Source organism: Dermacentor andersoni, chromosome 1 (assembly GCF_023375885.2).
Source record: "Dermacentor andersoni chromosome 1, qqDerAnde1_hic_scaffold, whole genome shotgun sequence".
Classification (NCBI taxonomy): Eukaryota; Metazoa; Arthropoda; class Arachnida; order Ixodida; family Ixodidae; genus Dermacentor; species Dermacentor andersoni.
The window spans coordinates 68,177,747-68,192,217 of NC_092814.1; the positions used below are offsets into that span (position 1 = coordinate 68,177,747).

The 14,471-nt window shown below is 46.2% G+C and overlaps 1 protein-coding gene across 1 annotated transcript in view; it reads left to right on the forward strand.

Annotated features, from left to right (window-relative positions):
* The window catches only part of LOC126543219 (probable E3 ubiquitin-protein ligase HECTD2), a 50,371-nt gene that overhangs the window by 16,211 nt on the left and 19,689 nt on the right, over nt 1–14,471 (forward strand). Inside the window, exons 2-6 of the mRNA XM_050190354.3 lie at nt 6,548–6,834; nt 12,507–12,609; nt 12,981–13,070; nt 13,190–13,254; nt 13,380–13,425. Coding sequence (XP_050046311.1) covers nt 6,548–6,834; nt 12,507–12,609; nt 12,981–13,070; nt 13,190–13,254; nt 13,380–13,425 — 591 coding nt within the window. The remainder of the gene's footprint in view (nt 1–6,547; nt 6,835–12,506; nt 12,610–12,980; nt 13,071–13,189; nt 13,255–13,379; nt 13,426–14,471) is intronic.

Sequence of the window (14,471 nt, forward strand, 5' to 3'; positions counted from 1 at the left end):
AGCACCACAACCACTGTCCCCAATTACCTACGAGTCTCTGGTCATGGTGGGACGTTTCACTACCGTGGCTTGCAACGCGTGTGTCATCGATGCGGCTCCAGCGACCACTACAGTGCACAGTGCACCACAGTGCTCCGTGGCCGTTGTGGTATCCATAGCCACGAAAGCGACGGATGTGACCGTCCTTGTCGGTGTTGCGAGTGGTCACCCTACAATCGTGTGCCCTGTGCGACGTTCATACTCAGACGCTACTGCTGGAGCCTTCCCCCCCCTTACCGCCGGCGTGAGCTGCAGTCGCGACTGCGCGTGACGCCATAACCAAACAGACTGCCTTGACACCGCATCGAGCAGCGTCAGCAAATGACAAAGAATAAGCATGCAGCTCGGGCAATCACAACACGCCATGTTTGCCGGCCTGCCTGACCGAAAAATAAGACCGTGCTATTGATGACGTGGCCGATCGCAACACGCCATGCTCGCTGGCCTCCCAAGCAGCAAAGGACACGCATACTGTGGCCGATAGCGCTTCCACTTCGGCTGCTACCATCAATCCTCCTGATCGCACCGAGGTTTTAAACATGGCTAAAGCACCTGACCCTACGATTTCTACGCTCGATACACTCACGAAATCTGCTTTAGCTTCACCCGCCTCAATTGCGCCGCTTACAAAGCCGCATCCGCTGGATTTCAATGAGCCTTCGGCTGCCGAAGTTGTCGGCGGCGATTATATCAACCCCGTAGCCCTACCGCTAACGAAATCATCATCAGAAAACAGCTTCTACCTCGTAGTTGATAGCAGCGTTGGATTCTCGACAAGCCTGAATGGACTCGACGTAGAAATGGCGGCCCCACGAGACGTAAAGCGTGCCCATGCGTCGGCCTCTGGCTCGGACGGCGCCCCGGATCGCCGCGCCGAGTATACAGCTGCCAAAAAAACCTCGGTCTTCTTCGAGAGGGTCGAAGAAGTGACGTCTGTACTGCATGTCCTTTGGACTTGTTCCCGGGGCACCGACTTGAACACGACCAGGTCAGTTCGGTGACACTTTTAATTAAACATGGCTGACACCCTGGACAATATGTCATTAAACACAGGGGTTCTGAAGTCCTATAAAACAAGCTGAAATGATCAGCGTGGCCCGCGCTAATTATTGTGGCATTCTGTGCTTGCAAGAAACACATTTTTTCACCATTGGACATGTTCTCGCTTACAAACGCACTTTCAACCTAGATTCTTTTTCCTCTTTCGCGACATCACGCTCTAGTGGAATCTGTATTATTATTGTCTATAATAGTGCTCTCTTGCGAGGTGATCATTTTTTTATGATGGGACATGGCGGACATTGGCATTTTATTGCGTACTATCTTCTTTTATGTTACGTATTTTGTATTATGTGTTTGGTTACGTATTTCAATGAACCAGTGCAGTCAACTAAGTCTAATAATGCCCACCCTGAAGTTCGGCTTTGCAAGAAACTCGCTTTTTAGACATCCGATTGCATTCGGTTCTGCCGCCCCAAGACTTCCTGTTATGTCACCTACCGCGCGTGATTACTCGCTCTTTGTATCGCATTTTGAAAACATGGCGCGTAGTACTATGCGAATGGATTATAGTAACGTATAAATGCTTATTGGGCTGCCTCAGGTTCCACCTGAGGTCGCTGAACGTATTTGTGCATGACCGTCAGCTGACGCGGTGAAGGCAGCATTATCTTCCATGAAGCGTGGCTTGGCCCCAAGGCCGGACTGGTTACCCGTTGAGTTTTATCGAATGTTCTGGATATTGGTGCCACTTTCGTGTCTGTTATCCACCACTGCTTTGAGAACTTTGAATTCCCGTCTAGTTTTCGCAACGGTCGCATTGTGCTGATACCTAAGCACTATCCATCATCAATTCGTCCAGAGGAATGGAGGCCAATCACGCTTCTCAAAGTTGACTACAAGACCTTCACAGCTGTTGTCACTCGACGCTTGGGAAGCCTGATGCATTCCTTAATAGGACACCATCAGCAATGCGCAGTCCCTGGCAGAGAGATACATAGTCTCCCGTTCGTTACGCGTGATATAATGACATACACGCTGACCAGGTCAACACGTGGTCTCTTAGTTTCACTAGATCGAGAAAAAAGCATTCGATCGCCTTGAACATAGCTACATATTTAATGTACTGATCTGTTACGGCTTTTCGTCAAATTTTATTGAACTTATTAGGAATGCCTATTCAGATATTCAAAGTACATTGTTTCCTGATGGTCGTGAAAGGGCACCATTTCCCGTTACTCGATCGTGGTGTTTGTCAAGGGTGCCCTGTATCCCTAGTATTCTTTGTGCTCTGCCTCGAGCCATTTCTGCGCTCGGCAACGACAGACCTTTACGTGTGCGGTCTCGCACTGCCTGGTAGCGGTGTTGTGAAGGGGACAGGTTTCGCCATGGCATCGTATCGTATCTCAGGAATGAAGATAGCTTATCCCGTAGCCTTCGAATTTTCACTGAATACGGAAATATTTCAGGTGATGCGCAAAATTTTTCAAACTCTCATCATGTGTTCATTGGTTCACCATAGACACGCTTAAGTCCCCTTTTCCGTCTCTAAAAAAGCGATTCTATTCGTATGTTAGGGCTTGATTAGACCTATGATGGCATATGAGACTCTCTGTGGCTCTCAATTCTTGAAGACGGAAGGCGGAATATTCAGGATGTTCGAGGGCATGATTTACCCATATTAGAAAGATGGTACTTAGCACAGTCTGTATTTTGCGGCCCAGTGTGGTACGTTTGCCACGTTGTACAGCCGCCATTACGGGTTACTAGGTCCTTGCAGACCCTTCTTGGTTCCTTGTTCTGCAGTGCATGCTGGTCGGGCAGTACAGAACTGGTCTGTCACGCGGCGCTTGGGCAACCACGCTCTCGCGGTGGGTTCGCGTTCCCATCCGTGTCTGTCCGCTGCCGGCTGCTTGCTCTGCGATTTCTGCTTCGCCTGTTGCAGCGTGATCGGTCTCCTGCGTGCGAACTCGCCTGCTATTTCCTTGGCACAAAAATTCGTTACTTGTTACCGGGCGTGCACTTAACCACAAGTGTTAAACGCACTTGCATTTTACTCTACGGCCATGGCATTTTATTGCCACATACTTCAGGTATTTCCTGATGTAGACGTCCTCGAAAAGCGCGTTGTAGATACAATGACGGCCTTACTGCTTCGTCTAGTTTCCCCAACGCGCCGCGCACGTTCCAGTAATGTGTCGTGGGATGCGATAAAGGCGTCGTTTCTGCCTGGCAACCTACGCGACTTCGAAGGTGTGACAGGCTATATAGAGCAGTTGGCCGTAGTCCCATCTTCGCTGTGTCGCACTTGCCCCCTTCAATAATCCAATAAACATGTACTGGTGCAATGCGTTGTTGCTAGGGTATTTAGGAGGGCCGTGCATACTGGTTTCCTTGGCCGTAAAGCTAACCGCTTTATTGCATCTCGTCGCTGCTCACGTGGTCGCTTCGCGCGACTTTTAATTGCTGCAGGGCCTATGGTTTGTGGCGTAACCGGTGCGAGGAAGTTGCAGCGGGACATCGTCGCCGCGCTCTGTTTCCACTTCTGGGGAGGCTCTACTTTCTGCGTGGTTGTTTGTTGGGAATGGCGTTTCTAACCTAAAAAGAGATGATTGCCGAAACATGCGGTGAGGAAGAGAACGACGGGTTTGGCGTGAGTGAGTGTGTTCGTCAGCGAGTAGAGGACGGAACGGTCGTGAGGCCGATTAAGCAGAGGCCGAATTCAAAAACCTTGCTTCGTAAATGTTCTGTAATTGCCATTGCCTGGCCGCCTTCGCTAGTTGTATATCCAGCAGCAGCATTGACTTGAATTTTCCTTTAGGAACAATTCTAACGCAAGAGCCTTTTTTTCTGAATACGTGCCCAGTATATATAGCTATCTGTACTTGCCCTACATATGTGCCGGTGACCGGCTTTGTACACTACAGAATGCCGCAATGGGACAGCAAAATGTACTAAATATCCTGTTTGCGAATATTATCTGCTTCAGGCGCATAGTTCTTTCATTAAAGCAATTCTCCCAAGCACCAAGCTGGAGGTCCTCACTGTTGGGCAGATAGTTGCAACATATAGTACGTACCTCTGGCGGCGAAAGTACCGTGCTAGCTAGACGCCAGACATGAACGACGTCGCGGGAAGGCTAAACTGAAGAAGCGAGAGGCCTAACCAGAGCGATCTCGGAAGTTACGTTGGTCACCTGGAGAAGGGCACAATGGGAATCGGAGTAGCGCGGCAGCAGTTTTTGGAGAGGTCAGACGATTGGACAGCAAGGAAGTCGGTGACACGATGACGAGTGTCATACTTGACGCAACTTGATGTACCTATTCAGCTTGAGCAATGACGTCGCAGGTGTACCCCGTCACAGAATCTTGAGAGATGGACACGATAGTGTCGAAGTGCCATATACGATCGCGACCATGTAAGAGACGAAGTGGCGACTAAACTGCGATGCCGTAATGAGAATAATTGTACTGATTAATGAATAGTTCATTCGGGTTTGTCGATATCAGAATCAATATCCGAATATAAATACCTCATTGAGAGAGCGAGAGAGAGTAAGGAAAGGCAGGGAGGTTAGCTAGACTTTGTACAGTTTACTACCATACACTTGAGGACGGGGAGTGACAGAGACAGAGATAGGCGTTCATATTACTCACGCCCACTAGACATGGCGCAGCGTGTCTGCAGCGGGACACTCAAGTCTATCGCCACCATGTATAGTAGAAGAGCTCGTGTGGCTTTCTAGGCTTATGAGGGGTGAGGTCAGGCACCCAGGATCTTAGTTTAGTAAAAGACCGATGGATCCAGTCGGCTCAAAAAACTCTAGAGATTCTGACCGAGGCAGATGTGAACAGTGGCAGAGGTGACTGATAGTTTGTGAATCTGAATTATCTGAATCCGATTTGAATGAACACGTCTGCAGGAAGTTCGAACCGAGAAGTATAAAACTTATGGGGTTCATCGCGCCCAAACTGCACAGGGGGTTATGAGGGACTCTGCAGCGGAGGGCTCATGATTAATTTTCACCACGTGGGGTTCTTCAACGTGCACCCAATGACAGGTGTTTTATTGCATCTCTTTCCATTGGAATGGGGCTGGCACGGCCGCGATCGAACCCCCGACCTCGGCTCGGCTCAGCAGCTCAACGACATAGCCACTGAACCATCGCGGCGCGTAGGCCATAAGTTTAGAAGCCGTTGTTGCCAACCGCTTCGCCCATTTGAAACAAGTTACAAGGAAATGCCTTTACCTAACTCCATGAAAGGTTTTGTGAACACAGCATGCATTTTAATCATTTGTTCTTGCTGTTCAACCACAGCGCCTCGGGGTACTAGGATGGGGGATGTGTAGCGGGAGACAGTTTAACAAGGATATCGCTTGAATAAAAGGTCATAGATGCTGCTTGAACGCTTCCAAAGATCCGGGTACTTGCAGATCTCTATATGTGCTATTGACCGAGTCCTCCTCAGGCAAGCTAAGAAGTGGCAGGGCAAGGAAGGAATCGATAGGCGGCAACGAAGAGTGGCCGTTTTCATTTTATATGCTTGACAATTCTCGTAGACTGCCGAGCTAAGCAGCTTCAGCTGGCACTACCAATCACCTGGAGATGGTATACGCTCAACCCACGTTCTTCGTGTCTTACCGGATCCCACTCACGTGTGGCAGAAGTTGCACAGGTCAGACGGACAGATGCCTAAGCGATCAAGTAGGGGAGCATGACGACCGACTTCGCAAGTGAGGCGACAGTGCCTTGACACTGCATTGTAGAGGTTGTGGGTGCTCACCGCACTTCGATATTTGCGCAGGGAGACAATTGCGCCAGGATTCCGTATTTATATTAATCTCGCAAATGTTGTACCTTCATGCAGATGTCCTCGAACGTTTATATATATATATATATATAAACAGTTTCCCACAACGCCAAATTTGTGCTCCATTTATATACGGTAATGAAATTTTTTGCAGGCCTTCATTATGCAAAAGCTGTAGAATTGCCTTGTACAAGTGATTGCGCACTAATTACAGCATTATTCAGCGTTTGTCTTAGTTTTCGTATTAAAAAGAGTTCGTGAATATATACTGCTAAAAAATAAACTTTCAATGAACATCAGTTGGATAGGCGTCTTGTTTGTTTCACGTGTTGGTTTCGCTACTGCCCCGTCCTTAGCGCACTGTTGAAAGTTTTAAGTGTGAATTCGTCCAGATCCACACCCTGTCGACTTCAACACCTTAGGGTAGTCTCGTCGAGCTGCACGGCACTCATCATCCTAATCCATAATACACAAGACGTAGTTACTAAAATACTGAGCTTTGTCTCACTGGTGATGCCACTATTCGTCTTGTCCGCCTCATTGTGAACAAGGAACCCGTACAGGTTCCGAAACGTCTTTCTTTTCGTTGGTCTTGGTCAGTGACTGCAAACCTGTTTTGACTTCAATGCCTGACCAGACGAATTTTCGTCGAAACCTTGACTACACCTGCTCATAATCCTTATTGGCCATGCACGCAGGATTCTCAGCGGCCGCTGGTGCGTGTCACTGGCTTCGGGCCGCTCATCACAGACAGCCTGGGCGCTATCCACGCGTACATCACAGGCCTCATCCTGCGGCCTCCGTCGCCGACTGCGCTCTACTCGTCGCTGCCGCCCGTGCAGCACGACGCCGAGCGCCGGCTGTGCACGCAGAGCGCGGGCTCACCGCCGGAGCCCGCAAAGGACACCGGCTCGGTCTACGGCCGCGAGCAGCTGCTGCCCGAGCCCGAGTACCCGGTGCGCCGCAAAAACATCCGCGAACTCAGGCAAGTGGTGTGTGACTCGGGATGAACTTTGTGCCGACGGCGCCGGGGAGTTACATACGCTGAGTTGAACGCAGAACACTATGAAAAGTGTCGAGGTTCGTTGTTGCCTCTGTCGTCGCCCCCCTCCCCCAACTCCCAAGATAAATGACTAAAAAGAAAAAGAAAGAATTAGAAGAAATTCACGTTAGCACTTCCCATCGCTCCAGTGCTTCGCAGAATTTAAAGATGGTGAGCAAAAGTGTCGACCGTGGCATCCGCGCGAAACAACTTATTTCTCAGCCCCCAAACAGTATACTTAGACCTGACACTGCACTAAAAGCGTAACTTAGATCTGTCACTTCAAAACGAGCGAGGCATGATCACGAGCCAGTGCTGCAGTGCTGAGCAGTATTGAAGATACATGTATCTTAGATACTCTTTGGGTATCTTGTGTCTGTATCATGATACCTCTGGCAAGACGTGTATCTGTATCTGTATTTCCGATACTTGAAAGAATGTATCGTGTATATTAAGGTACAAGATACTGGACTATCGCAACATCACCGTGTGGAACTATAAACGTTGGCTGAAATCCGCTTCTCAAGCTGATACTGCTGCCACTAAGTTACCTGAATAAAACTAAAGGCAGCGACATTATTTTATCTTTCGGCCAGCGCTGTTGCTGCTGCACACCTGTCCGGTAAATCAGTATGGCGTTAACGGTAGTACGTTTACGGAGAAGGTAAAAGTCCACAGTGGTTGTTAAGAATCGCAACCGACCGCCCCACCTTTGTTGAACCTGTGGCTGGTGGCCCGACGACGCAAGAGATAGAGGAAGCCGGCGAACGGACGAGGGGCGCCCCGCTGGGCTAGCGTCCCGGCCGGCGCCTCGACCCGCAGCCTGATCCGTGCCACCGGGTTTTCGGCGAACCGCCTGCTGAGTGCGAATCGCCGGCGCCTCCTAGAGGGACGAAGGCGTCGATGCGGCCAACGGAGAACTTGGATTTTGTCTTTCGTCTCTCTTCCTTTTCTCTTCCCTTCGATCTGTCTTTTGTAAAATAAACCAGTCTAGAAACACATCCCAACGAGTGAAGTTCTTTCCTTTGACGCCGTCCAGCTTAGTTAATGCGCAGCAAAAGTTAACAGTCGTCCAAGAGCGACAGTAATTAGAGGCAGCTCATCGGCGCGAGTATTCATACACAGTAGTATTTGTGCCATCGTGCAGAGGCTTCTTATTGACGTTCTTGGTCGGCAAGCTGACAAGCGACTCCCATCAATTACAAAAGTGACAAGCAACAACTGCTGACAGCACAGCGTGTAAAGAGCTTTCATGTTAAGCAGCTAAAGAAACCCCAATAAGTTGTTTCGGAATGATAATATTATAGTTTGAGCAAGACAACCAAAAATTTTTAGGTACTAACAGACATTTCATTCAAATGCAACAAGATTGGTTGTAGTTGAGACATTTCCAAGCAAACATTTTCGTGTGCATACGCATGTGCTCGTACATTATATAGATATATAATAAGAAATTTGCGAATGTATCGAAGTATCTTAAGATGCAAATGGAAAGTATCGTATCGGATACAATAATTGCGGTAGTATCTTGTATCTGTACCTCAAATACTTGTTGCTCGAGTATCTTGTTTCGTATCATGATACAATTGTAAGGTATCTTTGCCCAGCCCTGGCACGAGCACTCTTTATCTCCATGCAACCCTAGAACTTAGAAATTTTATATACTCGTTTTTTCTTTATTTCCGAGCAATAAGTGAGTAGAACAAACTTCTCCCAGCCTTAAAGAAAGAATTCAAATTATTCATAATGTTGAGTTTTGATACACTAGTGAGTTTCCATGTTTGTTTAAACACAACGTTGCCCCTCCTGCTTGGGCCGGTCAATGCCTGCAGTATTATGTGAATGAATGAATGAATGAATGAATGAACACTTAGGCTGAGATCAAGATGTATGTACAGGGGTGGTCAAATGTTTCCAGGCCACAGCTTGCACGAACACAAAAAATTAAATTATGGGGTTTTACGTGCCAAAGCCACTTCCTGATTATGAGGCACGCCGTAGTGGGGGACTCCGGAAATTTGGACCACCTGGGGTTCTTTAACGTGTACCTAAATCTAAATACACGGGTGTTTTCGCATTTCGCCCCCATCGAAATGCGGCCGCCGTGGCCGGGATTCGATCCCGCGACCTCGTGCTCAGCAGCCTAACACCATAGCCACTGAGCAACCACGGCGGGTCTGCGCGAACACGTTGACTTAGTGCCAATGTGGCGTGTCATGTATCGGATTATAAGAGCCTCAAGGTTTTTGTGAAGAGGGTACGGGACACTGTTTCTCACTACCCACAGCTTCCGAGTGCCAAAATTACTCCAGGAGCTCCGCAACTTGCGTGAGAGTGCACGTTGTCGAACACGCTATGGCCTGGGAACTTTTTACCGCCCCTGTACATTGTAGGTGTGCGTGTTCAGCCGACGCGGTACATGTCCTAATATGAGGCTGCATGGCCTCATCGCGAGAAATTAGCTTTTTTTTTCGCTCTTGCTGTTGTTTCCAGACCCGCAATGGTATATACAGGGTGCCCCTCGTAACTTTAGGCAAACTGAAAATATGCAAATGCCACGTAGCTGGACAGAACCAAGGTAATGTTATTCCACGTCGTTTGAGGATACTCAGATAATTTTGTTTCCATTCCGCGTAATTACATAGTTAGTCTTAATTATTTATTAACTTCTCAAATATTATAGTTAGACGAAAAGCGTCAATTAGAAAATGGTAGAGCAACATTAAAAACTCTCGATACAAGCTTCTGTTTCTCAGGCGCCAATATGTGTCGATTTCAAGATTCCATAGCGATTTCACGGCAATTAATTCTGGAGTCCCGCAAGGTTCTATATTGAGTCCTTTGTTATTCAATCTATACGTTAATGATCTTGCTAACAATGTGCCTGTTTCATTGTTCCAGTATGCTGACGACACTGTCATTTTTGCGCGCGCAAAGAAATACACTGATGCTGTAACAGTGTTACAGACGGCAGCTGTTAAAGCTATGGACTGGTTTAAGTCTAACCTTATTGATGTTAATACTTCTAAAACACAACTTATATGTTTTCATAACCCTTTAAAAAAATTTGAGTTGAGTCATCCTGTTTATTTGCATACTTCCTCCTGTTCTCATTGTAACTGTGTTCCAGTAAAATATGCGCATTCGGTCAAATATCTTGGCCTGATCTTCGACAGTGATCTCTCTTGGAACTCTCACCTTTCTTTCGTTTGTCAAAGACTTCGTGCTGTATCTTGTGTCCTGTATAATATTAGATATTTTATGCCTTTTTCTGTCCGTAAATGTGTTACACACGCTCTAGCCTATAGTGTACTAAGATACGGAATCACTGTTTATGGTCACTGCACTGTTCGCTGGCAGCGCAGGGTGAATTCGCTTCTGCGTTTACTTTTAAAGAATATTGCCTACGACCTGCCCATCGGTAATAACATTGATATTTTCAGAAGATTAAAGTTTCCAAATTTTAACGCTTTATTAACAGAAACCATTGTGCTTAAACATTTTTGGTGCAGTCAGTTCACCATTCCATATGTTCCTGCACGTGATTTAAGACCAAAATACCGTTACTGCATTCCTCGCTCTCAACCCGGTACGGAAAGCGCACGCGTCAATACTATGTACCTGCCTGTTTCAATAGTATGCCACCTAGTGTATTCCGCATGAGAACAAAATACACCCTGAAAAAAATTTTGCGGTATGTCTCTGCGTTGCTTCCTACCCCATAATTATTTAATCGAGTGTTACTATCTTAATTTCATACTGCTGTCATCCCTTTTGATGTTGTAATAGTTATGTCTCCATATCTGTCTCTCTGAGTTGTTAAATTTTCATTTTCTTTTTGCTTGTCGAGTTTGTTGCAATACCTCTATTCTTCCTTTGTTTTGCTAATGTTCGCTGTCTGCCAGGCGCTGCCACTCAAGCCCTTGTGAGGCTTTGGTAGGCCTGATTTTTGTGTATGAAAATTGATACGAATAAAAGTACTATCTATCTATCTACAAAAATACATGCTACATAAAAGTGTTTTTGAAAGCGTGAAAGAAGCCCACGAGTACACGCAAAATTGCCGCGCGACTGGCCACTCGTGGCACTTTGCGTGTATTCGCGGGCTGCCTTCGTGGGACACATCGTATAATGAGTGTAAGTTTGGGCATGTATAAGAAATATACGGTAGGGGAGGGAGTGTCGTCAGGGTTAAAAAAGAATGCATAAACGCCACTATAGTAGTCTAAGTATGCGTAAGCTTACCCCCAAATTTCAGTTGGCCCACCCCAAATTTCAAGTTTACCCACCCCATAATTTCAAGTTGGCCCACCCAAAATTTTCAAGTTAGTCCACCCCAAAGCTTAAGTTGGCCCACCCACAAATTTCAATTTGGCCCACCCACAAATTTAAGTTGGCCAACGCCCAAGTATTAAGTTGGCCCACTCCCAAATACTAAGTTGTCCCACCCCCTAATTTCAATTTGCCCACCCCTACTATAGGCTTCCCCATGCATTTTATATGGAACCCTATGCAGGGTGTTTCACGTAACATGAACCCAGGATTTTAAAAAGTGGTTAAACGCAACTGAATGAAACCAAGGACGCATGGTTTGCCGTCATGTAGCACTCCTTAGGGTATTTTTTATATTCCGCTTAATTAGTTAATTAACTAAGATCAGTTATGCAAAATTTTTAATATTAACTTTAGGGCCAAGTGCGTTTCGTTACCTTGTAGAGGTTATTCTAAAATGATCGATTCAATTTTTTTGTGGCAACATACATGCTGCGTGGTGATATTTTCCGTCGTTTAAAAGAAAGCCGCGAAATATGAGATAAAACCACGTGACTGCGCTCGTGCGCTATTGCGATTTTGCTGGTGTACTCGCCAAAGAATGCTTACGCATAATAACAGCGATTAGCATGCAAAGTAACCTGTCAGTAATAAGTACCATATAATGTGGACAATACATAGTCCGCTCCCGGTGTATAGTCCGCAGGGGGCAAGTTGAGCAGAAGAGAGAGAGAGAGAGAGAAAAAGAGTTGTTTTGTTTTTGTTTTTATATTGTATGGTCCACAGGGACGAAGTTTGACTGAGTTTTTTTTAGCTTTCCTGCAACCAGTATACAGCGCATGTAAACATTATTCAGTGTCAGTATGCAGTACACATCCACTATTCAGTATACATGATTCAGCACCGTCAAAAGTGTTATTGTGTTTTGTGCGTGTATGAAGTTGCGCATAAATGCGTAATGCATTTTTCCAACGAGGTGTTGCGCACGCCTGTGCTCGCAAATCCAAGCACTGAAATGCAACCACTTCAGGTATCGCAAGCAGCATTCGCTCGCATAACATGTGCTGCAAGTATGAGCCGAAAAAAATCGTTGTCTTGTGCAGCGACGATGACTGCGGAGCTGATTTCTCATTGTGATTTAGCGCGGCAAAAATTTGCAGCCGCAGCCTGGCCTCATTTGCTTCAAGTGCGCCTCCAATCTTAAAAAATTAAAGCATCTATCCTCCGCTGCCGTAGATAACCCGCACACCGCTAAATTTAAGCTTATAAAGCTTGTATATAGTCCGCGGACTATAACCCGGAAATTACAGTACTTTATAAATACTCTGTCTGCCGCCTCACAGGGAAATCGTTGAAGAAGGTCGGGCGTCGTGCTGCTTTGCCAAGGTGCAGGAGTTCTACGAGCAAACGTTCAGTTCCCTAGTTGAGCTGAATGCACTATTTAAGGTGAGTTATTTGGACTTCCACTGCCGTTTGATATCAAGGGCTGCACTTTGTTAAAGAAATGAACAAAAGGTGTATGCGACAAGCATAGTCTCACACGATAACCTTCAAGCATAACGTTCAATTGACATTTGTGTGTCAAGCTCGAGAAATGTTACCGACAATAGTCTACATAGAACTTTTCCGGCATTTCAGTGATATCGATAATAAAATCATCAAAGGAGACGGCTGACAATTTGAAGTTTTTCACGCCATTTCACACATTTGCTGAAGCTTTCCGCTATTTATTGTTATCGCTCGGACGCATTTTGCAACGAATGATTACAATTGATGTTAACATTTATGTGGCTCACATAGGTTGTTGACTTTTCCAGGAAAACCCAAATCAGGATGATGCAAAGCTTGAAGATCCGGAGATCAAGATCGACTTGTTGCATGCGGTGTATGACACCTTAGAAGAGCTGGTGAGAGTTTTTACCACGTTTCATCCCGTTGGTCACCATTCTATAGTTTCCCTCCTTTCAATTATGATGTGTAGATTTCTGTAGCTTATCTTATCTTAATTATATCATTTATTTTGCAGCCAGCGTACGTGAGCAAGGCGGTTTTAAAAGGAATTATTAACTCGTTACTAGCTACAGACATCAGGTAATTATATTCGTTGCCTAATCTACGTATGTCGTACGTGCTCGTGACGTAACCGTCCAAACACTCAACCAGTCTTCCCGACAATAATACCATGTTTCAAAATATCTATGTTTTCTTTGTTTCAGATTAAAGACAAAAGATGACACGCGAGCTGTATATATTCTGCTTCAGGTACAGACAAGTTTTGTGTTCATGTTACGCTGGGCGCTATATCGTAAAATTATTCCAAACTTTTCTATTCCATTTCTGAAATCAGCCCTCCATGATTGGTCAAAAAATTTTCGAGCCACCCCCACTTCGCTTGTCTCTCACGCGACGTCACGAAAACTGCCAGAACGCTCTTTCGGATAGGATGTGTGCACACTGATTATGCATGATTAGACCGAACGAAAGAAAAATTATTATTTCTGATTCGACGCATTTTTCGCTATTAGCCCTCTGCTATTGGCGAAACGTTCTCGCGCTGCGCCCACTTCGCCTGTCTGTCACGCGACGTCACAAAACCGCCAAAACTCAACGCGTCAAAATGACTTGTACACGTTAAAGACGCATTAATATGCAGAAAAAAACCGAATCTTTTTCTGAATAGCCGGAGACTGCCCCGTATCGGAACGAATAAATGATGGCTGCCCGCAGATTGCTCTGGCACTAGCTACTCCGAGCGGCCGGGGAGCATGGATTTATTTGCATATAATAAACATTTTTCCGAGGCAGTATAGCGTTATCGAGCCCTTTCGGCACGTATACGACATCGATTTGAAAATTCTTCTTTGCTGAGAATCCATTCTGGCGGCATTTTGAATGTTCCGTTGCAAGTCGCCGCGATTTTCGACGAGCCAGTGCAAGGAAAATAAGGGGAAGCAGACCGATTGCCGACGCCAGCACCCCCCTCCTCACCCGGTTATCTATATTCAATGCGCTTGCTCGGCCCCAACGAAACCCTCTTCACTTGAGCGTGCTCCTCACCTCTTGTCAGCCAATTCGATAAGAAAATCTATTCAATGTAGGCAATGCCATTCGCTTTGAAAGCAAAAAAAAAAAAAAAAAAAAAAAAAGAAGTGACCTCCTATAAACGAGGAGCGCGTGTTGGGTTTTTCAAACAACGTTTCGGGCTACCGCCCGATGCTTGCGTCGGTGTTTACGTAAATGTGACGCCAGGAGAATGGAATAAAAACATATTGGAATAGTTTTACGTTATAGGGCCCCCTTTCTTGGTT